The following is a 24390-nucleotide window of genomic DNA, read 5'->3' as shown; positions in this document are numbered from 1 at the left end:
CATTATGTGATTTAAGTGAGATCTCTTTTGAAAGATGGACATGCCACAGTGAGAAAAAGACTACAAAGAGGCAGATTCCCACAGTGGACAAGGTTTCAGGTCAGGGAGACCTCGGTTTGAACCTTGCCTCTCATAGGTCCTTCCCCCTAACTTCCTCATGTGTGAAATGGCACTAGTGGGGCCTCAAAAGTTCATGGAGTAGAGCTTTGCTACTCAAGATATGGGCAAGGGACCAGCAGCATGGGCATCCCCTGGGAGCTGGCTGGAAATGCACACTCTGGGGTGGGCTCTTCGCCCCAGAGCTACCGAATCAGAGTCTACGTCTGTCAAGGTCCCAGGGGGATTCATATGTAAGGAAAGCTTGAAAAGTCCTAGTATAGATTAGATGAGTCAACAGTTTAATAGCAGTTGGAACATCTAACAAGCTCACAATCAGCAGCAGTTGTTCTTGTTTGGAGAGAATGTTAAACATTCGGAAAGGATTCTCTATTTCCCCTGTTACAATTTGAGTATCAGATGTGAATCACCAGGTTTGAGATTCTTCTGCAAATACTGGCTAATAACCCAACTTCAGAATTGGGAAGAGGCTCTAGTGGATAACTATATATATATATATATATATATATATACACACACACACACACACACATACAGATATGGTTGTTTTCATTCCATGATGGGCTGTGAATCTGGGGAGGGGCAGGGCAGAAGTAACACGTTTCATTCTTTTGAGAAATGAAGACCTAGTTTTACTGTATCGCAGAAGCAAAGTTAGCGCCAACTCATGCAGCGAACAGATCTGGTAAAAAGCATTTTGTATAAACAAGAGGTAGGAATTTGCTCTTTTAGAAATGAACAATTGGGAGCCTATTTATTGATATAAGACCACAGGCAGCTGTCCTGAACCCTGGCCCCAGACTGGAATCTCCTGGGGAACTTAAAAACAACGCTCTTACCCATGCTTCGCCCCACTCGGGTTCAATCAGAATCTCTGGGTGGGACCCAGGCATCGGTATTCTTAAAAAACTCCTCAGGTAATCCCAATGTGCATCCAATGCAGAGAGCCATTGATATTGAGTTTGGAAATTGTCTTTTGGGAAAGAAAGTAAAGGATGGAACAAAATACAGTGGGTGGTATGGGCATGGCCCCAGCTATTTGTAGATGGTGTGGTTTGGGTGTGTCCAAAAGAGGAAGGGAGTCAAGCAAGGCAGGGAGATGATGGGCCCCTGGGGCCTAGGAAAAACTACTTGGTTATATGGGGTCTTTCTGGTATGAAGACCCCCACTTCATCACTTAAGGAGAGTCACTAGCAATGAAAATGGTGTGCACGTTGTACCTTGAAGATGCTTAAAATGAATCCACTGTGATTGTTACATGCAGGGAGCTTGGAAAATACCCCATCTTTGCTTTCTGCCTTTAATAACTTTCTGCCTTGTCCAGGTTGGTTCCAAGGACCATTTGGTTTTTGCCCTAAATTGTTCAAATTCCTTCCATGGGGTGCAGAATACTGCAGGTGATATAACTACTCTAAGGAATGTTACTTTTTAGAACCTTAGACAAGAGCACAAGACTATTTTCCCTCTGATTTAAAATATAGACATTTCCAAGCCAGCCAGGCTCAGGAGACCTTTCCTTGGGGGAAGTGAGAGGATTTCTCTGAAATCTTAACCTCTCTGAAGCCTTCAACATTGCTTTGCTCTCTTTAAATGCCACATTCATAACCTCCCAGTGCAAAGGACAAACAGTTCAACAAAGAGCAGCCAGCCTCTGGGGGGGTACGGAGTCCAGCTGAGAAAAAGAAGGAGATCCCTAACTTTACTTCCTTTTTATGTCAGTTAAATATTTGCTGGGTAGAAAACTAAGTGGTGGCACCAGGCGGATCCCTGTCAAATGACAGTTCAGACAAAATGTATCAGGTTGGAAAGGTTGCATTGATTGGAGCCCAACTGGGCCTTCAGACACTACTTCCCAGAAGAGAGCTGTCAGCATACAAATGCACCACTGCGTTCATCTGTGGCCTTGCAGGCATCCCCACTGTGTGGCTGACAACACGGAACTGCCCTTTCCCGTGGATGGCCACTCAGAGGGGCAACTGAACTTTTGCCACATGGGTTCCTCTTATGCATGAAAAAAGAGACTCTGGAACTGGTCTTCTCAATATGGCGCCTTTCTCTATCTTATCTCTGCACTCTTAGGGCCCCCAGCATTGGTGTTTGAAGCCAGAATGCCCAATTTACTTCTCAACAGTGGGGGATGAAAGAGAAGGAAAACACCAGTGCCTTGGAGGGTCTTTTTTTATTTTTCTTTTAAATAGGAAACAGAAAAAGAGCCAGGATGAGAGCTTTATAACTATGACAATGCCCCACAGACAAAGGATTTTGACAGCCTGGTAACCTAGAGGACTTGGTCCTGGCTACAGATTTTAGCCTGAATTGACCTGTTGTTTGGAATCCAACCCCTCTTAAAACACAAGGGTGGAGATCGAGGTTGTCAGGGTATTGGGGACTCTCCTGACTCCTGGAAATTCCTCAGTCACAAGACAGGAAGGGTGGAGATGAGGGGAGGGGAGGGTGTGCCCTCTCCCTGGCCTATTGATTCCATGGGTTTGCCAGGGGCTATATGGTCCAGTGGTACCCTGTTCTCACTTCTCCAGGTCCTGGCATGGGGAGGCATGATTCCAGGTGCAGTGGTGTGTGAGCAGGAGAAATGATGGATAGTGAAGAAGAGGAGAGGGGAGGAAGGACCATCTGAAGGAGAAGGTCTCCAAGACCTCAGCCGCCATGAGGGGGCACCCCAGCCAGACCCTCCTTCGTTTTTTCGACTCAATGATTTTGCTTGTTGCCAACTGTAAGGACCATCCTTGGTTTCAGCTTTCCCTGCTCTTACTTTGGTTTTGAGTCTTTCCTTCTCTCTTCTTTCCCCAATCTTTCTATACTTTCTTTTCTCCACTGTCCAATCCATTGGATTAGATATGTGGATTTTTCCATAATGTTCTAGGTAAGGAAATGCAAGGTTATTTTAGTTGTACGGATGGTACAATAGAGAAGGAAGCCTTAGAGCAGTGGTTGCTGAAGGAATTTCCCATGGGATATTAATCAGTGTTATCTGAAAAGAAAAAGGTTCAGTGGTTACATAAGTTTGGGAATTTCTTGGTTAAATAATGTTAACTAGACATCTTTACTACAGGATGTCTTTTAGCTTTTAGTATTCTAATATTCATCAAGATATACCCAGGAGGCTAGGGTTGTCGTGAGTGGCTCTGAGGAAGGCCAGTTCTGGGGGCGTCTTGGGCTCGCTGAGGGGGCACCTCGGGAACGATGGCAGAAGGAGATAATCCCAGCACCAACCAGCTGGCTGCAGAGACTGCAAGTCTGGAAGAGCAGCTTCAAGGATGGGGAGAAGTGATGCTAATGGCAGATAAAGTCCTCCGATGGGAAAGAGCCTGGTTTCCACCTGCCATCATGGGTGTGGTTTCTTTGGTGTTTCTGACTGCCTACTATCTAGATCCATCCATTCTGTCAGGAGTTTCCTGTTTTGTTATGTTTTTGTGCTTGGCTGACTACCTTGTTCCCATTCTAGTGCCTAGAATTTTTGGTTCCAATAAATGGACCACTGAGCAACAGCAGTGATTCCATGAAATTTGCAGCAATCTAGTAAAAACGACGCAGAGCTGTGGGCTGCTGGAAATGCCTCTTTACATGAAAGGAAGAAAAGCCTGAAATGTACTTCATGACCATGATCATTTCTCTTGCTGTGGTTGCTTGGGTGGGACAGCAAGTCCACAACATCTGTCTCTCCTACCTGATAGTGACTTTCTTACTCTTGCTTCCTGGACTAAAGCAACATGGAATCATTTCGAAGTACATTGGAAAGGCCAAAAGAGAGATAAAAAAGCTTCTCAAACAAAAAGAAAAGAAAAATGAATAATGCATCTGCTTTATTCAGTGTGATTAATGGCATATACATTGTCCTTGGGGACAGTGTCTGTTATGCTGTCTGGATACTAAAACATTACAGATATAGCTCTTTGCTGTCCCTCATTCTGCCCTTAGTTAGTAGAAATTCCGACTTGCCAAGTAAGGCTTTATGTCCAGTGTCTTCATGGGTGTGCTCTCATCATCTGGCCTTATATGGACAACTCATTCATCATTACCACTTGTCTTGGTTTTTCTCACCCAGGGTTAACTGAACTCTTACTTTAAAAATAATATAGTGGTGAACTTCATCCTTTACTACAGTTAACAGTGGATTGGGATAACTGTTCAAATTGATCTTTGCTTTAGCTGGATACAAGATAGTGGTCTGTGACTACAGGAAGCTGGTTCTACTGTCTGCTTCCACACTCTACTTAAACAACTGTCTAGCTTCATGAATACAGAAACCAAGTTTACCACTTTTGATGAAGAGACCAATTAAGATTCACTCCTCATTCTGTTTCGATACCGTGGGAGAAGAATCCTCGTGGAATAAAATGAACCTAATTCCATGGCCTAGTATGTGTTGGCTTCTCCCTTGTGCAGAATTTAGCAATTTGTTGGAAACATTGGTCCTTCCTCCCAAATGGGGAATCTGACAGGCTTAGAACTCTTGTTCCCTTGCACTTAAACTTGAACTTAGTACATCCTTAAAGGCTTTTTAGTAGCAGGCTTACACAAGATGGTATTTAGGATTTTTAGCATACTTTTAACTTCAGATTTTCAGCTAACTGAAACTAAAGTACATACATAATAGGTTAAGAGTCATGTCTATGACCTTCACTCCAAGACCAGCCAATAAAGAACAAAACTCATCCTGTGTTTAGTCAAGATTCATTTCAGTAGAAAATCCTACTAGTTTTTCAAGACCAGAATAAGCCTTTAAAGGTAAACCTTAAGATTCTCATTTTATGGTAACACTGGCTGCTTTTTGTCCCAATAGATGGAGTAGTTGAAATCTGTAGGAATGAACCTCTGAGGACTGGAAATGTGACATATTTGGGAACAGTTCTTAAACTGATTAACTATCTGTAATATAGTTTTGTGAATTTATTGTGCTGATGCTGTAAAACCTGGACCTTGTGGTATATCTGTTCCTAAATAAGTGCTGTTTTCTCCCCTTCAATATTGCTGTAAAGAGTGGCACTCATGTAGCATATGTTTGACTTTCCTTTTTTAAGGTTTGTATACAAACGACTGTAATTTACATGTGTTGCCTCATTGTAAATAAGCTTGTCTTCCTATCTGGATTTTTGTGTGTATGTGTGTTCTGCCAATTAACTACTTTTGCAGTTTTAATCCTGCATTATTTCTTCTACTTTGTTTTGTGTAAAAGGGGAAAAATAAAAAAGCTGGAATCCCCAAAACTGTGGAATCCATTTTCAATAAAATCTCTTTGGACTAGAAATTTGTAGAAGACACTTTGAGAAATGCTGCCTTAGAAAATGCTGGAAGCCAAATAAGGAAAAAAAAAATGTTTCACCAACAGCCCAAATGAACATTGCAGAGAGGGTAAAATATAAACGGAGGTGCTCTGAGGTCTGGCAACGACGCTGAGGAAGCTGTTTCAACTTTCTAACACGCTTATTTCCTTGAATCTGAATGAAGATGATTTTTGCCTCTTCTGGGTTGTTGGGAGAAGAAAATGAGAGGCTGAAGTCCTTAGAGAGTATAAGATACCGTTGAAAAATGCTAATGATTATTAGAACTGTGAACCCATGAGGCCAAATGCATGAAATAATGTATATAAAAATGCACTTTGTAAATTTCAAAACACACTGCAAATTTTAGCCAAATAGCATCCGGAGTATCTCTTGAGTCCTACATACGTGTCGTGGGTAACGGTGTTTTACATACATAGTTCTTTCTTCCCGCATAATTCAAACCACCTTATTTGTGTTATTTCATAAATAGACTGTAAAGCTGGAACAGACTTAAAGATTATCTACTATAAACTTTCCATGTAATAAGTGACACACCGAGTCCCAGAGATTAGGTGACTTGCCCAAGGTCACACAGCTAGCGAGGGGCAGAGCCAGTAACACCAAGGTTCTTCCTGTTTACTCACACACTAAAAAGCACAACTTTGGGAATTTAGAAGGAAATAGGAGATTTTGGTTCTTATTTATATTGATGAAGAAAGTGAGGTTCTGTGGGTTGAAGTGAGAATCCTTTAATCTCCACACGTCTCCTAGGCCTTAGTGCAGCCCTGACCTGTACGGCTTGAGCTCTACCCTCCCTCTGTTAAGTCCCCCTCCTCGGAAATCCTCCAAACCTCTCTGACGCGACAAAACTCACATGTCATTATTAGCCGCATTCTAGCTTGTTAGGGGTTTCACGTAGCGTACCGTGCATAATTTTGTGGTGTACATGTGCATTATAAATCCCATGACTATTTGCTCTTTGTTCAACTTCAAGTGGGTCTCTTTGTCTCACAGTCCTCCTTGGATTATAATATCTATAGTCAAGGAAGGCAAAGAGGCAGGCAGGATATTGATATTTTTTGTGGGCCAGCTATTAGGAACTGAAGATCCTTTCATACAAATCATCTCATTTAATCCTCACAACGACTCTCCAACCAATGAGGAAACTGAGGCTCGGAAGGATGGGTTGACCTCACCTAACTGCCCAGCAGAACCAGCATCTGAGCCCAGGTCTCTCTTGCTTCTAAAGACCATGCTTGGTACCTCCCTGGCGGTACAGTGGTTAAGAGTCCGTCCTGCAACGTGGGGGACACAGGTTCGATCCTTGGTCGGGGAACTAGGATCCCACATGCTGTGGGGCAGCTGAGCCCACACACCGCAACTACTGAGCACACGAGCCACAGCTAGAGAGGCCGCATGCCACAACTACTGAGTCCTCGCACCACAACTGGAGAGAAGCCCGCGCCACAACAAAGAGCCTGCGCACTGCAACTAAGACCCGAGGCAGCTAGAAATAAATATTCAAAATTTTAAAAAAGATCATGCTTTTTTTATGCTGTTCTGCAAACCTTGCTTAAGGCCACAGTGCACCTCATAGGTGCTTAATAAATGCAGATAATGGCAAAAGTGCTTTCTTTACAATCTGGAGAATATTCACTTGCAAGCCTATACTTTGGGAGTCAATTTAAAAGCCTGTGGGCTTTTAAAAACTACAGTGAGATGTCACCTACACCAGTCAGAATGGTCATCATCAAAAAATCTATAAACAATAAAAGCTGGAGAGGGTGTGGAGAAAAGAGAACTCTCCTACACTGTTGGTGGGAATGTAAACTGGTATAGCTACTATGGAAAACAGTATGAAAGTTCCTTAAAAAACTAAAAATAGAGCTACTGTATGATCCAGCAATCCCAGTATATATCCGGAGAAAAACATGGATCGAAAGGATACACGCACCCCAACATTCAGAGCAGCACTGTTTACAATAGCCAAGACATTCAAGCAACATAAATGTCCATCGACAGATGAATGGGTAAGGAAGATGCGGTACCTATACACAATGGAATATTACTCAGCCATTGAAAAGAATGAAATAATGCCATTTGCAGCTACATGGATGGACCTGGAGATTATCATGAAGTGATAGTAAGTGAAGTCAGACAGAGAAAGACAAATATCATATGATTTCACTTATATGCAGAATCTACAAACATGATACAAATGAACTTATTTACAAAACAGAAACAGACTCACAGACTTAGAGAATGAACATATAGTTACCGGGGGGAGGGGGAAGAAGGGACAGACTGAGAGTTTGGGACTGACATGCATGCACTGCTATATTTAAAAGAGATAACCAACAAGGACCTACTGTATAGCACAGGGAACTCTGCTCAATATTCCATAAAAGCCTAAATGGGAAAAGAATTTGAAAAAGAATAGATACATGTATATGTAAAAAAAATAATAAAATAAACTACAAAAATAAAAGCCTGTGGAAAATTTACCTCAAGCCTATAGGAAATGAACTGAGGCTAAACTACAAGAAGAAACACTTGATCATGAAAGCAGAAGAATATTGTAATAAGTTATCATAAATACTGGCTATGTCTTGCTTATTCAGAGCGAAATGCCAGCCAGCACATTTGGGGCAGCTCACACTGCCACCCGTATCTATGCACGTGCAGGCAAAACTGTTTCAGAAGCATTCTGAACTAGACTTTAGGATTAGCTTATCAGCTACATCCAACAGACAGTGATGGGACCCAAGCTGGGTGTGTGGCTCCACGCTCACCGCTGAACTTGCTGCGGACAAGCCAGGGATCTGCCCCACTGTCACGATCAGAGTTGGCGCTGTTTACTTGAGAAGGTGTAACCTGCCATGTTCAAATGCTGCAGGAATCTTTCCACGGCCCCTTTTGAGTCTGGCATCCTTTCTTTCCATCTATTGCTACTTGATGTGAGCTTCCAAAGTCAGTGGTGTGAACATACCACCTTCTTTGCTAAACCCCTTTCTACATGATTTGACTAATCTATGGAGCAGTGGCCAGGAAAGGTACATCTAGACAACGACAAAGAAGTACCACAGTATATAAGTATATACTTGGTAAACTAATTTTTCCCCCTGCCACTCTCAAAGCAATATAAACTTTGTTGTTTCTCCTGGATCTCAAATGCTTCTAATAAATTCTTTGAAATGTCAGTAATGTTGAACTGTGGGTTTTTTTTTTTAAAGGAGATTTTCTTTCTTTCATAAAAGGAAAAATTGTCCCTTGCCAAGAATGTAGCTAAATATGTTTTGTTTGTTTTATTCAGGGCTGAATACGGTTGGATAAAGGGATTCCCGTTTCTCACCCAACCTCTTGCTGAATGAGGGAATCATGAATGAAGCCCTCCATTTACTGGAGAGTCAAATAAACATAAATAAATTCATACTCTTTCGTATCTGTAGTATAATTAACATTTGCTTAACAAATGTATAGCCTACAAAGCATTTTCATTAGTATGTTATATTTAACCTTCATGAGAACCCTCTGGGCTTGGATGGATTTTCTCATCCATAATAATGACATTTCCTTTGACTAAGAGGAAGACTTACTCACTCCGTGTGGACAATTCCAGTTTTTAAAAGGTCCTCATGGCCTGGGTTGCTCTGGGAGAATGTTGTCTACATAGTAATACTTCTGTCATTTTCACCAAACTTAATCTCATAAACCATAAATTAGTTCAGTGAAAAATATCAGCCAAAGAAGTGTTTTGATTGTCGTAACCTTTCAATTCAATAAAAAGTGATTGGTTTATTAGACCTCTACAATACACAGGAGGATGGGCTTTTACGGCGCCTCCCTGTCCCAATCCATTATCCAACATGCACTTGTTTTTCTACTGTGCAAAATTCGGTATGATTTTCAAGTTCAACTCGAAAGTGGCATCCAACACCTGGTTGAAATTTCCAGTGCACAGAATGCCATTGACCTTGGAGAGTATTTGCTAAGTAAATCATTTACACAGCTGGTAGCCAAGCTGAGACAAGTGAGGAACTCATTTCAGGCACAAAATTTAAGGGTGTTGGGTTTCCCTGGTGGCGCAGTGGTTAAGAATCCGCCTGCCAATGCAGGGGACATGGGTTCGAACCCTGGTCCGGGAAGATCCCACATGCCGCGGAGCAACTAAGCCTATGAGCCACAACTACTGAGCCTGTGTGCCACAACTTTTGAAGCCTGCATGCCTAGAGCCTGTGCTCCACCACAAGAGAAGCCACCGCAATGAGAAGCCTGCTCGCCGCAACTAGAGAAAGCCCATGAGCAGCAACGAAGACCCGACGCAGCCATAAATAAGTAAATAAATATGCAATTAAAAAAAGAATTTAAGGGGCTTCCCCGGTGGCGCAGTGGTTGAGAGTCCGCCTGCCGATGCAGGGGACACGGGTTTGTGCCCCGGTCCGGGAGGATCCCGCATGCCGCGGAGCGGCTGGGCCCATGAGCCATGGCTGCTGAGCCTGCGCGTCCGGAGCCTGTGCTCCGCAACGGGAGAGGCCACAACAGTGAGAGGCCCGCATACCGCAAAAAAAAAAAAAAAAAAAAAAAAAAAGAATTTAAGGGTGTGCCCCCCCACACTGAACAAGATGAATAACACCTAATGAGATATTTAAAAAAAAATCAAAATGAATGCAAAAAATTTATGACCAACAAAATCAGTGTTACTGATTTTTCCTTTTGCCTCAGACTCCAATATGGCTCAATACTGTTACTGATCCTATATTTTAAAATACGATATTTAGTTCATCATGGATTTTGGCATTCATTTTGATTTTTTAAAGACTGAATTAAAATATGACCTCTCTTGATGACTGCAGTTTTGGGTGCGCTTTGATTCTGCATCTGAGAATGAACGCCTCACTTGTCTTATCTTAGTCTTGGTCCAGGCGAGGAGAATTTTACACTTGATCCAGCCCTGTGTAGACTGAGTTCTACTAGAATTTATAATGACCACAGAGGGGTTATATAAATATGCCTGCCAAAGGTACCAGAATATGCCATCCCAAAATATGCCACTTGGACATGAGGATTATTTTGCACTGAAGGGAACTGAGAATCAGTAGATACAAGAAAAGCTCTCTGCCAACCTCCTGTTTTGCCTAAAAGCAGGACATAAATTTGTAAAGGTGGCTCCCCTCCCCTCTCTACCAGGAAGGACAGGAGTTAATTACTGGAGACAAGTCTAGACCCTTATCAGCCCAGAGATGGCACCAGAAGAATCTGTATAACAAATCTTGCTCATCTACTATGAGTTTCCCCATACATTTGCCCCCCCACAGTTTGCCACACTTAGAAGCTCACAATCCTTTTCCTTGGTCTTGTCACTTCTCTAAAAATGTATTGTTCTTTTGTTAAGATGCTATATAAGCCCGAGTTTTAACCACCCTTTTGAGTTACTCATCACTAAGTGCTCCCGTGTGTATGCACGATGCATGTGTCATAAACTTTTGTTTGTTTTTCTCTTCTTAATCTGTCCCTTGTTAGTCTACTTTACAGGCCCCTAGCTTGAGAACATAGGATGAATAGAGGAAAAAAAGAGTTTTTTCTCCCCTGTACCTGCATAGGTCACTCAAGTGAGTTTTAGAGGTTTGTAACATAAAACTCCAAATAAAAGGGAAAGAGTTCCAGAAAGTATTTAATTTTACCTCCTCTATTTATAGATGAAAAAAAAACTTAGACCCACCAAGCTTTGACTAATATTGTGTTAAATTAAGACTAACTGCTGGGGAGAGAGGGGGTTGGCCCCAGGCACTGGGCCTTTTCTATAGGAAGGAGACACGCTTGGAGACCATTTGCTTTAAAAGGATGGAAATCATGTAGGTCTAACTCCTTCTTGAGGGCTTGGGCTCTTTGTTTGAAAAAGTGATAATATACTACCCTCTCCATCACTCTGGAAAGTAGTACTGAAAGTTTGCTGGGGGAGGGGGAAACATCCCACACGAGAAGATCAGGAGGCTGAGTTGCTGCATTACAGACGTGGAATCTGAATGCAGTTTTACTCCTGGATGCCTGAGTGGTAACAAGACCTTTACATTAGCAAATGCACGTGGTCGGGAACAATTTTACGCTCTCTCGAGCAACTTCACCCCGAGGAGCTGACCGTACTCCTCATTCCTCATATAAGCACAGATAGCTTTCTCCCCCCTAACTGCTTCCACTTGTCTCTCTCTCTCCCTCTGTTTGTTTGTTTTTTTATTAAAATGTGCAATACAACAAGAAAAGGAAAAGATGATCCTGCTTCCTGCCATGCAAGACGGTATGCAGAAGGCCAAGGTTAAATGCAGCATTTGGTTTCTTAAGCTTCTCTAATGTATAGATATGAAAAAGCAACCAGGGACCAGAGTTTACAGCGGTGACTCTCTGAGGATGAAAACTTGACTTTAATTTGGACTCTCTGGCTAAGATAAAATCTGCTTCTGCTATCATTACCCCACTTATGTTTGTCCTTACTTTCTTTCTACTCTGCCACCCAGCCAGTGGGAAGAAATTAACCGGACCTTGAAGAATACTCAGAGAATCTTCAGGACCATTGGGTTTTCAGTATCCAAGAAAATTCTAGAGGCCTACCAACATTTAGATCATAGACTCAAGGACCTGAAAAGGATCTTAAAAATCATATTCAGCACACATTTAACAGATGAGGAAAATGAAGTCCAAAGAACTTGTTCCATTTGTGAGTTAGTTGGAAGCAGGGTCAGAATTAGAACAAGCTCCCTCTTCGCATGGCACCATGACTAGGTTCCAACTATGTCCAGCTCATTACCAGATCACTCGTGAAGGAAAATACCAGGCCTTCCACACAATGTTTGGAATTTCCTTAGTACAAGTTAAAAACTCCCAAGGAAAAGTCTCAAGAAAAGCCATCTCAGAGGTCATAGGAAGGAGGTATTTCACCATTCTTAGGCTTATGGGGTCTTTATCCAGATCAATATCATATATTGAAATTAAAGCTGTGTATTGTTTTTTCTACCCAGGAATGATTAGACCGTTATCTTTCCCCTCAAGAAGTTGCTTCCACAGGGAGATCAGCTCGGTGCTTTGTGACCACCTAGAGGGGTGGGATAGGCAGGGTGGGAGGGAGGGAGATGCAAGAGGGAAGAGATATGGGGACATATGTATATGTATAACTGATTCACTTTGTTATAAAGCAGAAACAAACACACCACTGTAAAGCAATTGTACTCCAATAAAGATTTAAAAAAAAAAAAAAGTTGCTTCCACTTATGTTTCTGATCTGCTTCTACCCAACACACTCTATATTTCTGGTTTTAGATTCTGATGCAGCCTGTGGCAGGTGGGTTGTACAAAAATAAGGAGTATGGATTGATATCCATCCTGGAACCTAATGGTTAAATTCAACTCACAGATGCATTTTGTTTGTCCCTCACACACTGTTTTCAAATTTTTATTTTTGGTTTTATACTTAAGTCTGCTTTACTTATTTATATGGACTGCCTGGCCCCTGAAGACGTTTGCACTTATAATCCCTGTTTAGAACTTCTCATCCCTCCTGAGAATGAAGTTGTGGGTGAGTGGGCCTTGATTCTCCGTGAAGAGTTTAAAGACAGGCTTCCAGGGGCCAGCTTCTGGTATCCATGCTGGACCACCAGCCCTCCCATAACCCTGAGCAATCAAAATTAGTTCTCTGAAGTGATAATACTTTAGACTCATATCCGTCTTGAAACAACAACCTGGTTTTGGAAATGCAATCCATTTTATGGACTTGAGTAAAAGAGTGAAACAAATTTTATTGCAGTATTAGACAAAAACCTGACCAGATGTATTTGGGGAATTTTAGTCTAGAGTCTTACTACCTGCCAGCACTATTAATTTTTTTTTTCATTTTGAGGAATAACCTCACCAAATATACCTATACAAGCTACTTTCACTTATTATTTCTGTGAAGATATGACAGCATCTGTACAGTTTGAGAAATGATTATTATCCTTCAAAGTTTTGTGGGTTTTTTTTTAAACAAAATCCTTCTGAATTATTGGCTTCCTCTGACAATCTACGCTGCATGTTCTAAACTAACGTGTCTCAGACAGATTTTGAATAACGTAAAAAGACAAAGCCCATATGAAAATAAAGAACTGTAAAGTAGAATTTAAGCTGTCATATATGAATTTAGTTGATCATCAGTCTCTTAAAAACCTTCAAACACAAACACTTTATTCTAGTTCATAAAGATCGTTACCTTTGAGAGTTAAATATCTTTCAGTTCCTTTTAAATAGTTTTCTTTTTCAAAAGTTTAAACATTCTATGTTCCACAAATTCAAAAACCCTTCAGCTAGTGTAGAGAAAAACTGATATTTCAAAACCATGGCATTCTCAATTTCCTTTACACATGCCTATCGTGAAAGGAAAAAAAAAATCCTTTTATGCCTACTGATGTAGACTTATTCAAAATTAGTTCTCTATCTACTCAGTAATATTTTTTAAAGTTTCACCACATCACCCATTCAGCGGTCATTCATTAGACCCACAGAAGAATATTATCTCAACAATATACTTAGTAAGTTTGTAAGTTAAAACTCCAACAGTGAAAAATTAGAATATTCTCTCAGGGTTATACAGAAAGAAATGTGATTCTGAGGCTTCTTTTCTTGCAAAAACAAAAAACGAAACAGCTCCCAGATTTCCATGGAAACTATTAGGAGAACTTTGGGAAATTCTCCTCGTAGCATTTGTTTTTCATGAGGCTGAGCGGTCATCTCATCTAATGTCCTGTCAACAGCTATTCAAATGGGTAGTCTACACTTGCCTTTTACTGGCCGATAGAGATTTGTAAGGTGTTGACTGTGTTCTGAGAAGGCTGATGCCCACAGAACTCAAGGCTTTCACTGCACTCTACAGAATACTGGACTAAGTAGGCCAACTAGGGGCAGGACTAAGTAGTCTCATCCCTCAGAGAAGGACACGTGTTTTCTTTGGTAATTTCACGTATTTTGATGGCTCGCGTAGAGGAAATGTTTAATCACAGGGTGTTGAGATAGATCTAATTTAACTGCTCTTAAAAAAGCATTAAACTCATTCTTGGGAATAATCAGAGTTGAATTCCAAATGCTGAAAACATTAGGATTGCTCTCATCATGCATCTGGTAAATTTGATTAGACCTACTCTCCCCATAGATGTCAAGTGTACCAGCAAGAGTTTTTTAGCCTGTGTTCATTTCAGTCTTATGTCAAAGGTATTGTGTTGTCTCATACTTGTAAGATTTAAAAAAATACATCTTCAAGCCCAACTGGAGAAAATGCTCAAACTGCATGTAGCCATGACCCAAGTGTCAAGGAAGACAATTACTCATCACACCCGAATGTTTCCATTTCCAAGAAAATTTGGGCCACCACTGAGAAGCCAAACACACAGAAACAAAGTTACAGGACAACAAATTAAATCGGTTCTAAAACACTAAGTCTCTAATCCACTGGCCTTTCTGTCTGCAGGCCAATTTATCTTGATTCTGCATACTCTGCTGTTTCGGACCAAAGGATAATGTCACTCTTGCCCTCAGGTGGGGCAGGGCTGGACTGACCGCAGTGTGAGCACCCACCATCCAGGAGGGAGGTGAGTTGGCCTTTGAGATGAGTGCATAGGCTTTCCACTCTGTGGGCGTGTGTCACTGCACTACAAATGTACTAAATCATCTGAAATCTTCCTGGAAGAAAACATCATTACGTTTTTTAAGTCCAAAACTGAGCTATTGATGTCTGGATCTGATCTGTTGACATCAGAGTCATTATCTTTTAAAGCTCATTTATTTTAAAGGCATCTAAGTTAAAAATGAGTTTCTGAATGTTAGAATTATATATTCCTGACTGCTCCTGTTCATTGCTCCTCGATGACAGTAGATTAAAGATGAGCCTTCACGATTAGCCTCAAATCCTATTTTGGATGCCCTCAGCTTCACAGCAATAAAGTAAATGGACGGAAGCTTTATTATTTTATAAGGATGCGTATTTGTGGAGGGTCTCGGCATGAAGTTAGAGTACTTGTTAATCCATGGAGTAATGGTTGGAATCTGGGACATAAGACCGGGGCTAAATTTCTTTACCTTCCTAACCCCAGAGAGTCTTTGGAAAAATAGAAACAAGAGAGCACCAAGTACTTAAGGTAAGACACTGCTGTATTCATAATATAGAGAAATAACCACCATGCCTCATGGACAGGAGATGCAGTTCTCCACGGGGCTACAAAGCTCTGCTAGTAATAATTTTAATTGGATGCTATCTTTGCTGCCTTCAGAAAGTATCATAAAGTGGAGTTATTACAGGCTACAAGGGCACTTACTGTGCTGGCCTCTCACAGGAGGAAACAGATAACATTTATCCTTCGGAGGGCAACGTCAATGGGCTACTATTTGTTTCGTTTACATGCATCCCCAGTTGCCCGCTATCTGCTCCCTCTTCTCTCCTTCTAAGAGATCAATTTGAATTAGACGCTGCGGAAGTGGATGCTAAGTTTGGCCTGCCCTCTGCCTCCGGGGAGGGCGCCACCCGGCGGCCCGGTCCCCTGGGCCCTGGGAGGGGCGCGTACCTGCAGAGGATTGGGTGGCGTGAGCGGCGACGGGAGGCCGTGTCCCGGAGACTGGCTGGCTTTCTGAGGGGAGCTGGAGCTCTGCTGAGTTGGAGACGGTTGGTTCCGGTTCTGGGGGTGAGGGTGGGCGGGAGGAGCCGGCGGCGGCTGGGAGGCGGGCGGCGGCGGCTGGGACTGCGGGGGCACCTGCGGGTGCTGGCTGCCCGGCGGGGCGGGCGGCGGCGGCGGCGGCGGCTGCTGCTGGAGCTGCTGCAGCTGCTGGAGCTGCTGCAGTTGGGAGTTGAGGGATGAGGTAGCTGCGAGGAGACAGAAGGAACGTGGAGCTGAAACAAACACGTGGAGCTGAAACGTACACGACCAAACCGCGTGCTGTGCCTTTGACAGCCGGCACCCCGCGAGCCGAGACGTCTCCCCCTTAGAAAAAGTTTACCCTCATGCCCTGAAACTCCGTGGTATTTCAGAGGGTTTGCGGTGCACTGCGAGAACAAGAGTCACTTCTCAGGGAAATTTTAAAATTTAGGGAGGACCAGAGTGTAACCCATCAGGCATTACTTCCAAAGGGACGGAGCAAACCAAGCGGGTGTACTAGGAACAGAGGTAATTTTTAAGTAACTTTCTCCCTCTCTTCCTTTCCACGCTGCTTGGGAAATACACTTAGACTTTCAGATCTGATTTAGATTTTTAAAGTTCAACCCATTTAATTCTTTGGCAAATGCTCAAATGGAGTTAAGAACAGAAAGCTAAAGTGTTCGTAATCTCCTTTTCATCATCGATACCACTATGGTGTCATTTCTACTCGCTGCTTCAGACCTCCACCAATGTGCTTAGACATTGAGTTTCAAGTTTCTACCGTTTTAAAAAAAAATTTAAAGATAGTACATGCTTCTTAGTTTGCAGAATCAAAAGCTTGAGTCTGAACTTTTTGCCTGCTCATCAGAGAGACACAGCCCCACACCCGGAAGGTGTTATAGTCAGCGACTGTGCACTGTGGTGACTGGTCACACTGGCACCTCAAGGACAAGCCAGGAACCGAGAGGATGAAGTCATCTTTCCAGATTTTTCCTTGTTCTGTGAAAGTAAGCGTTGGTGGGATAAGTTGTCCTTAACACCGAGCTCACTATATTTGTTCCCATGTGCCCATCTAGCCCTGAACAATTTCTGCAGCAGAAAAACAGTTCGGCCAAAGAATGATCTAGAGAAAAGACTGCTACAAGTTCACTTTTTTCTTTGCCTGAATATCAGCCTAAAAGCTAATAAGCCTACAACTAAATATAAAGGATCAATGTTGAACCCACAGGCCTTGGCTGCAATGCTATCCTGTTCCTGCCCTACTTAGAATTAGTCAAGATTCCCAAAAGTAGTAACTCCTGTTTGCAACATTAAACTAGTCCCCATTAAAAAAAAAAAAAAATCTAGTGGTTCTGTAAAGTGACATATCATACACCTGACTTCATACAACAAAGACATTCTTAAAAAATATATGTATTTTGAACCTTATGTTGAGCAAATCTGAAGAAGTTTCTCTGTAAGGAAGTCAACCAGGGACTATTTTGTAAAATTAAGAATCATTTTGTGAAATGAAAACACCAGCTAGGCACTAATGCTGTGTCTGGTAGCACGTAGGATTTAACAGGGAGACATAGTCCTGACTTTAAGGAGTTTATAGTATATTGTGGATATAAGATTAACTTGTAAGAAATAATCAGGTTTGGGGTGCCTGTTACAGTCCTGCTAATTAACTGAGATGCTTGATACATCTCAGTTAATTGCCTAAATGGTCAACAGTGTGGAAACTAACCAAAAGGTCCAGGAAAATGAGGAGAGGGGTTTCTCTGTGGGTTAGAGAGGCCAAGGCAGTGTTCCTGAGGACCGAGAAGGCTCAAGAGAGTGAATTCTATACCCAGAAGGAAGGAGGAGAGGATATTCCAGGTTGGAGAGGCACCCAGATGACAGTATGGCTTAGGTGATGTTTCTGAAGGACAGTGTGGAGAATGGACTGCCTGGAACAGAAACTTTGGGCCGTTTTGTTGATTTTAGACCTTAGAGAGGTGGGAGCCTGTCTTTGAAAGTGGTGGGAAGATGGATCACTCTCAATTCACCACTGGTATAAGTCAGATTTTAAATATATAATCAGGTTTGTTCAAAGCAAGGCATAGCTGTATTGATGAAATGAGAGCTTGACCTTTCCCAGGGGCACCAAATACCAATTCTGTGCTCTCAGGTCCATGTAGAAGCTTCCATGTTGGACCAGTGGGGGATGGCAAGTCCTCACTGAGTCAGTGAGTACTCTAGGTCTGTTCGAACACTCAGCCCAGTGTGCGTTCTGCCTTTCATTTAAATCCAGAGTGCTCTGGGACTCTACAGGTAGAGAGGGCTTGTGAGAGACAGGGCTGGAAAACACCCGGTCAATGGGGACTCTGAACTTTCTGCTCAATTGTGCTGCAAACCTAAAACTGCTTTAAGAAATAAAGTCCATATTAAAAAAAATAATACCCAGTTAGCATCCCATTTATCGGAACTTTAAGAGAATGATCTGGCTTTGCCATTTTTCCCCTCTCCCTGCTCCTATTGTACAAAATCACATTTATTGAACAGCTGGGAACCCAGCTCAATTCTGAGCCCCCAGGATCTTCTGCAATCTGGAGGGAGGGTCCTGGGGGAGTGGGGGCCTGAGCTCTCCTTTTGGTGGAGTTATAGACTTGGGAACCTGAATTGCATCTGGCCTCCTGCCTGATTCAAATCAAACCTGTCCTGATTTCTTTCAGGTGGGGGGCACGTATGTCAGTGCTTATTTTCATGGTTGACTTAAATACCATACTGTTTCATTTTGGTTAGAAAAGCATTTATCTAAATCAGCATTTGAAAACAGGAAAGACTGGGGAATATTGGCAGATAGACATTGGCAGACGGGTAGGTGCAGCAGAGCCTAACCTACTAATGAGACGTGCTCCCAAATATGTCTTCGTTTCTTGATGTTGGTGAGTTCACATTGTTTGGCTATGTCTTTCCCATAACCTGCATCTTGCCTGGAAAGGCATTAACCTAAACTAAACCTCTTTGAGTTACATGAACTAATTTGACATTTGCAAGCAAGAAATGATGGACAACAAAATATGTTCAGGTATGTACTGGATTGCAAAGAAAAGCGTGAGGGGCTGTACAAGAATGCCACTCTGGTCTAAAAAATGCCAAAGGCACCTACATAATAATATGAAAACAAAGCAAAAAAATACTAAAATATGGAGCCTCTAAATCGCTCATTGTATAAAGCATACTGAGATACAGATACAAGTTAGGAAGGTTCAAGGACATATTTGAACTACAGAGGATGTTTGCAGATAAAATGATGATTGTTGGGGGTAAAGCTTTGACCCTATTTCACAGAAGATTTAAAGACTTGACTTTCTTCCCTGGTATTTATGTCCTTTATGATTATTTCCTCTATGTCTGGTTACTATACACTCCATGGGCCAATGTTTAATATAAAATTTAACTACATTAACAGTAGGCACGAAAGAACTAAAGAGAGGCACAGAAGTTTTCATTAGGATGTTTGAAATTTTAAAAACTTACAATTTTGAAAAAGAAACACAAAACAATTTTCTATCGAACTTGGAATTTCCTAGAGTGGATCGGAACTTCCCAAATAAATAATTTAATATCACAAAGGAGAAGTCAAGAAGCTTGCATGTCTCCATTTGTTCCGTTTCTATATATCAACTAATTTAGGAAAAACATTTTCTTCTTTGGGATCTTTGTTAAAGGTGTTCTCAGGAAACCAGGCACATAAATAAAGCTCCACCACAGAGGTATCAGGAACTATATGGGATGGGCTTTACATACAATTACTTCCAAGGCAGAGAAACGGAAAGTAAACTCATTCTCTCTACCTGCCCATGAAGGGCAAGGCCGTGAATGATGCTGGAGAAATACAAACGTTTCTTGTACTTTGCAAGGTACTGAAACACCTCGGGATTCACAGAAAGCCGAATAGGACTCAAATGCTAAAGGAAGCGTGATTCTTAGCAACACGCTCACTCACCTTTGTTAACGCAAAGTACAACATCAGACTATTATAATTAGTGTAGTCAGGGGCTCAGTGTCAGCATTTCTGGACTTTCCAGGTTCGGGGATCTGTGGGCGTGGTTGGCAAACTGGAGGCTTGGGTTTGAGAGTCTGCTGGGAAGGATTACAAGCTCTGGGCCTGGCTGGGACCTGAGTTGCCTTATAGCAATACACTTACAGAGGGGAGAGGACCTGTGCTAAGGAGGAGGGAAGTGGGCGGGGTTTATCACTGCCAGTGACCAGGAATCCTGCAAAGAGCGTGATGGTAATGGCTTTTCAAGCCCATCCTTAGCCCAGTCCCCTGGTGCAAGCCTGGTCCTAGGGAGGGAAAGAGCACCAAGTAAAAACACAAAGGGCAACCTTGAACTTCTTGCTAAGGGCAAGAAGCCAGATGCCAAAGACCACATCCTGGATAGTTGCGTTTATATGGAATGTACAGAATAGGCGAATCCACAGAGACAGAAAGCAGATTCGTGGTTGCCAGGGGCTGGCGGGTAACTGCCCATGGGTATGGGGCTCCTGGGCGGGGGTGATGAAAAAGTCCTAGAACTACATAGTGGTGAGTGTTGGACAACATTGTGAATGTACTTAATGCCACTGAACTGTACGCTTTAAGATGGTTAAAATGGCAAATTTTATGCTATGTGTATTTTACTATAATAATAGTAATAATAACAATATTATTAATAGCTAATAGGTGTTTCTCCATATTCGCACACTGGAGACCAAGCCGCACTGCCTTGGGACCCCACGAGGGAAGGGAATAATCCCTCTCCACTCTGCACGGCTGTGTAGTCCCCAGGGCTAGGGCTGTGCCTGGCAGAGCAAAGGGACAGACATGGGCAGGGCCGCAGGATGCCGGGCGGCACCGGGAAGAAAATGCTGTGTCCACTGGAGGGGGAGAGGCACAGGTCTGGCAGCGGGAGCAATGGATTGCTATCAACGTGGACCGTGGATTCAGTCCTAGGCGCACACGAGACACCCCTCTAGAAATGCTGCCGAAGCTGGACTCTGAACAGGCCAAGAACAGTGACTGCAATTTGGGTTCAAAATCAGACAGTGCTTCACAGTTTGGAAAGCACTGTCATTTAAAATGGATAAATTACCTTTTTCTTTGGCCACACCATGTGGCATGTGGGATCTTAGTTCCCCGACCAGGGATCGAACCTGTGCCCCCTGCATTGGAAACACGGAGTCTTAACTACTGGACCACCAGGGAAGTCCCCGGATGAATTAACTTTTCAGGACAACCATATGGATAGATGATATCACTGCCATGTTACACATATAGAACTTGGGCTCAGAAAGGTTAAGTGACCGGCCTGAGTTCACACAGCTAATGAGCGCTATGGCCAACTCAGTCTTAGGTCTGCCATTTCCCAAAGCCTCTTAACAGAACAGAATCAGGGGCAAGCTATTTCCCCGAGGGTTGGAACGAAGATAACTACTCCCTCGTAGAGGGATGCCTTCCATGGCCCTGCTCTTGAGAAGAGGTGGCACAGGTCCCCAGCTTACAGAGGCTACTTTGAAGGTGTCTGCTCAGTGATGAATCGTTCAGCTCCTGAGAAAGTGTGTACAGTTGTAGCCCTGTCCTGCTGCAGGCAAAATGTTTTTTAAAGCCTGCTGATATGAAATATAAATGTGTATTTTGAGGATAAAGATGCTAATTTGAGTGTGAGCCATGAGTTATTTTAAGACCAGGGACATGGGGTCGAGGGAAAGGGGGTGAGAGGTATGAGTGGATGGGAGGTGGGGAAGGGCCACAGCACACTTGCTTCGTGTCACAAGTTTGCCTCTGTGGTGAGAGAATGTCTCCTCTACACTTAGACCCTGGGCAGCCCCAACACTGTGCGCAGCTTGGTGACATTTTAAGGAAAGTAACCAAGTAGGGTATCAGGTTTACGTTGCCATGGAACTCTGTGATGTGCTGTCTCTAGAGTATAGTCAGGTGGCAGCTAGAGTTCTCCAAATGGCTTTGTCCCTTAATTGGGGACAGCGACTCCCAGATCAGCCCCCAGTCTTACAAATCAGTGAACTCATGCGCCACCGAAAAGGAAGTCCCGTGCTCCCTGATGTATGTAGCCCTTTGCCTCCCTAACTCTGTATTACTGTTCACTTTTCTTGCCCACTGGAAATCCCTAGAAGAAAAAAATGGAATCTAGAACAACTCAACCAGAAGAATTTGAGTCGGTAAAACTGGACATCTTCCCTCCTTCCAACCCCCCACCAAGTAATAACATCCAAGGTAGCTGAAGCAAGGATGCGGGTCAGGAACGCTTCCTGGTACCCTCATTAACAGCATCCCTAGCATGCACCAGCAGACAGAAGTTTTTGTAAGGTACATGGAAACGGCATTTTGGGGACTTGGGACTTTGAAAAAGTACAGAAGGTGAAGACTTTCTGGAAAATTTGCCTTTATTTTGGCAGCAATGCCCCAAACAAGCAAAATCAGTTCTGCCTCAAAGATTATGATGTGTAACCATCTCACAAGCAGTCAGTGTTCTCAGCTCCAGAAATACTGCTAATATCTTTAATCTGTCGTTTGCTTTGTTTGCATTCAAGGCAGAGATCTAAGTATCTCTTGAGATGTCAGGGGAAAACAAAGGCAGAAATTCTTCCATTGAACATATTCCCACAAATTTTCCATGTATTGCCTGAGCCACACAAGCTTCTTTCTCCAGTCAGGTGTTTTCCCCAACTCTATCTCAAAATATGGAACCGAATCGCCTGGGGAACTTGTTAGACAAGTGGATTCCAGAGGGTAGGACAAAGTCTGCATTCTAAAGCACCAACGCCCGCCCCCTGCCCAACGGGATCAGGAGCTATTGGCCTTGGGGCTCCTAGCAGCCCATCCAGGAGGGGAAGGCTCTTCCCTTGGCCTTCAACCTGAGCAGTTTGTTTATCCATCTCCATAATTTTGAGGATATTTCTTTTCAAAAAATGAATCTGTTCTTCCATTGGCAAAAAATTTCAAAACAAAAATCACTGGTTGGAAAGAAGAGAAAACAGACATCTGGGAATCTTCCAGCATTCCTTAACACCTTCTTTGAGATAGAAGAGCAATTTTCCACCCATTACTGCCTTTGTTGACATTTAGGGGTACACTCTTGTTGGAGTATCGTAAGTCCGAGACATACTGTTTGCTTTTAGATGCCCATTAAATAGGGAAGATGGAAAAAGTGGAGGACAAGTGCCCACTGTAAAGCAAAGGGGTGAAGTGGTGGCATGGGCCGTCCCAAGGGGAGCTGCACCCACCCAGCAATGTATCAGGGAGGCTGAGAACTCAAGGTGGCAAGTTCCCCTGAATTCCCACAGGGGTTTGCTGAGGCCTTCCTCTGGAACAGCTAACCTCCCAACATCTCCACCTGCAGAATGGCCCCCAGCTAGGCCTAAACTCTCAGGAAAATAATGGGAAGGCTCTCCTCTAAAGAAACTGAAAAAACTGGGGAAGAATTAGGATTTCCAATGTGGATGTGGCACCCCAAAGTACATCCTTCTCTTCTCAGTCACCCTGAAGGAACCAGTCAGTTCACAGTCTCACCCCAATACACAGAGCTCTTCATGGCTCTTCCGAGTCTTGAGAAGTCCATCCAGGCTCCTACTGAGTGTCAGCCAAGGTGAAAGGAAAAACATCCCCCATGATACTGATACTTCCCCCATGGAATTGCAGAACACCAAAGATAAAGATTTTTTTAAATCCTAAATAAGAGTTCAGAGAGACAAATAAAAGGCCACATACAAAGAGACATAACGCAAATAGGCACCATACTTCTCATTAGCAAAACAATAGAAAGCTAAAATCAGTGGAGCAATGCCTTCTACCTTCTGAAAGAAAATGATCTCCAGCCAAGAATTTTATTGCTGGCTAAACTGTTAACAGTGAGAGTGGAAGAAAGCCCATTTTGGAACTTACAAGGACTTAGCTTATCTTTACTTACCTTTTTCTTAGGAAGTTGAATAGATACTTCAGCAAAATAAGGGGGTGAACCAAGAAAGAGGAAGATTTAGGATGCAGGAAGCAGTGTGCATCCCCCACAAGAACAGTACAAGGGAGCCCCACTATGACAGCTGTCTGGAAGTTCTAAAGAGTAAGTACCCAGTCCAGACTGCAGCATAAAGGAAGGGCTCTAGTGAAATATGTCCAGAAGAAAAGGGGGATTCCATGGAAGTGATAAAGTATTTGTGCTTTTGGAAGAATCTGAGAGTATGAAAAAAAGAAAAAGAAAGGAAACTATAAACTTCAGGGAAAACAAAAGCTGCCTGGAAAGCCACAATCTAGAAATGAAGCATCTGTTCCAAACTAGAACAAGAAGCCATTGAGCTCCAAGAAGAAACACTGAATGGATTTAATG

General features: G+C 42.8%; 1 protein-coding gene and 1 pseudogene across 1 annotated transcript in view; one reads left to right on the top strand and one right to left on the bottom strand.

The window, feature by feature from the left end:
- Positions 1–24390, bottom strand: part of POU6F2 (POU class 6 homeobox 2) — a 452738-nt gene that overhangs the window by 102271 nt on the left and 326077 nt on the right. The window contains 1 exon segment of the mRNA XM_032643090.1: positions 15974–16269. Within this exon segment, the coding sequence (XP_032498981.1) occupies positions 15974–16269 (296 nt within the window).
- LOC116759387 lies at positions 3288–3928 on the top strand (annotated as a pseudogene).

This window comes from Phocoena sinus, chromosome 9 (genome assembly GCF_008692025.1).
Source record: "Phocoena sinus isolate mPhoSin1 chromosome 9, mPhoSin1.pri, whole genome shotgun sequence".
NCBI lineage: Eukaryota > Metazoa > Chordata > Mammalia > Artiodactyla > Phocoenidae > Phocoena > Phocoena sinus.
This window is presented reverse-complemented; position numbering and strand designations above follow the sequence as displayed.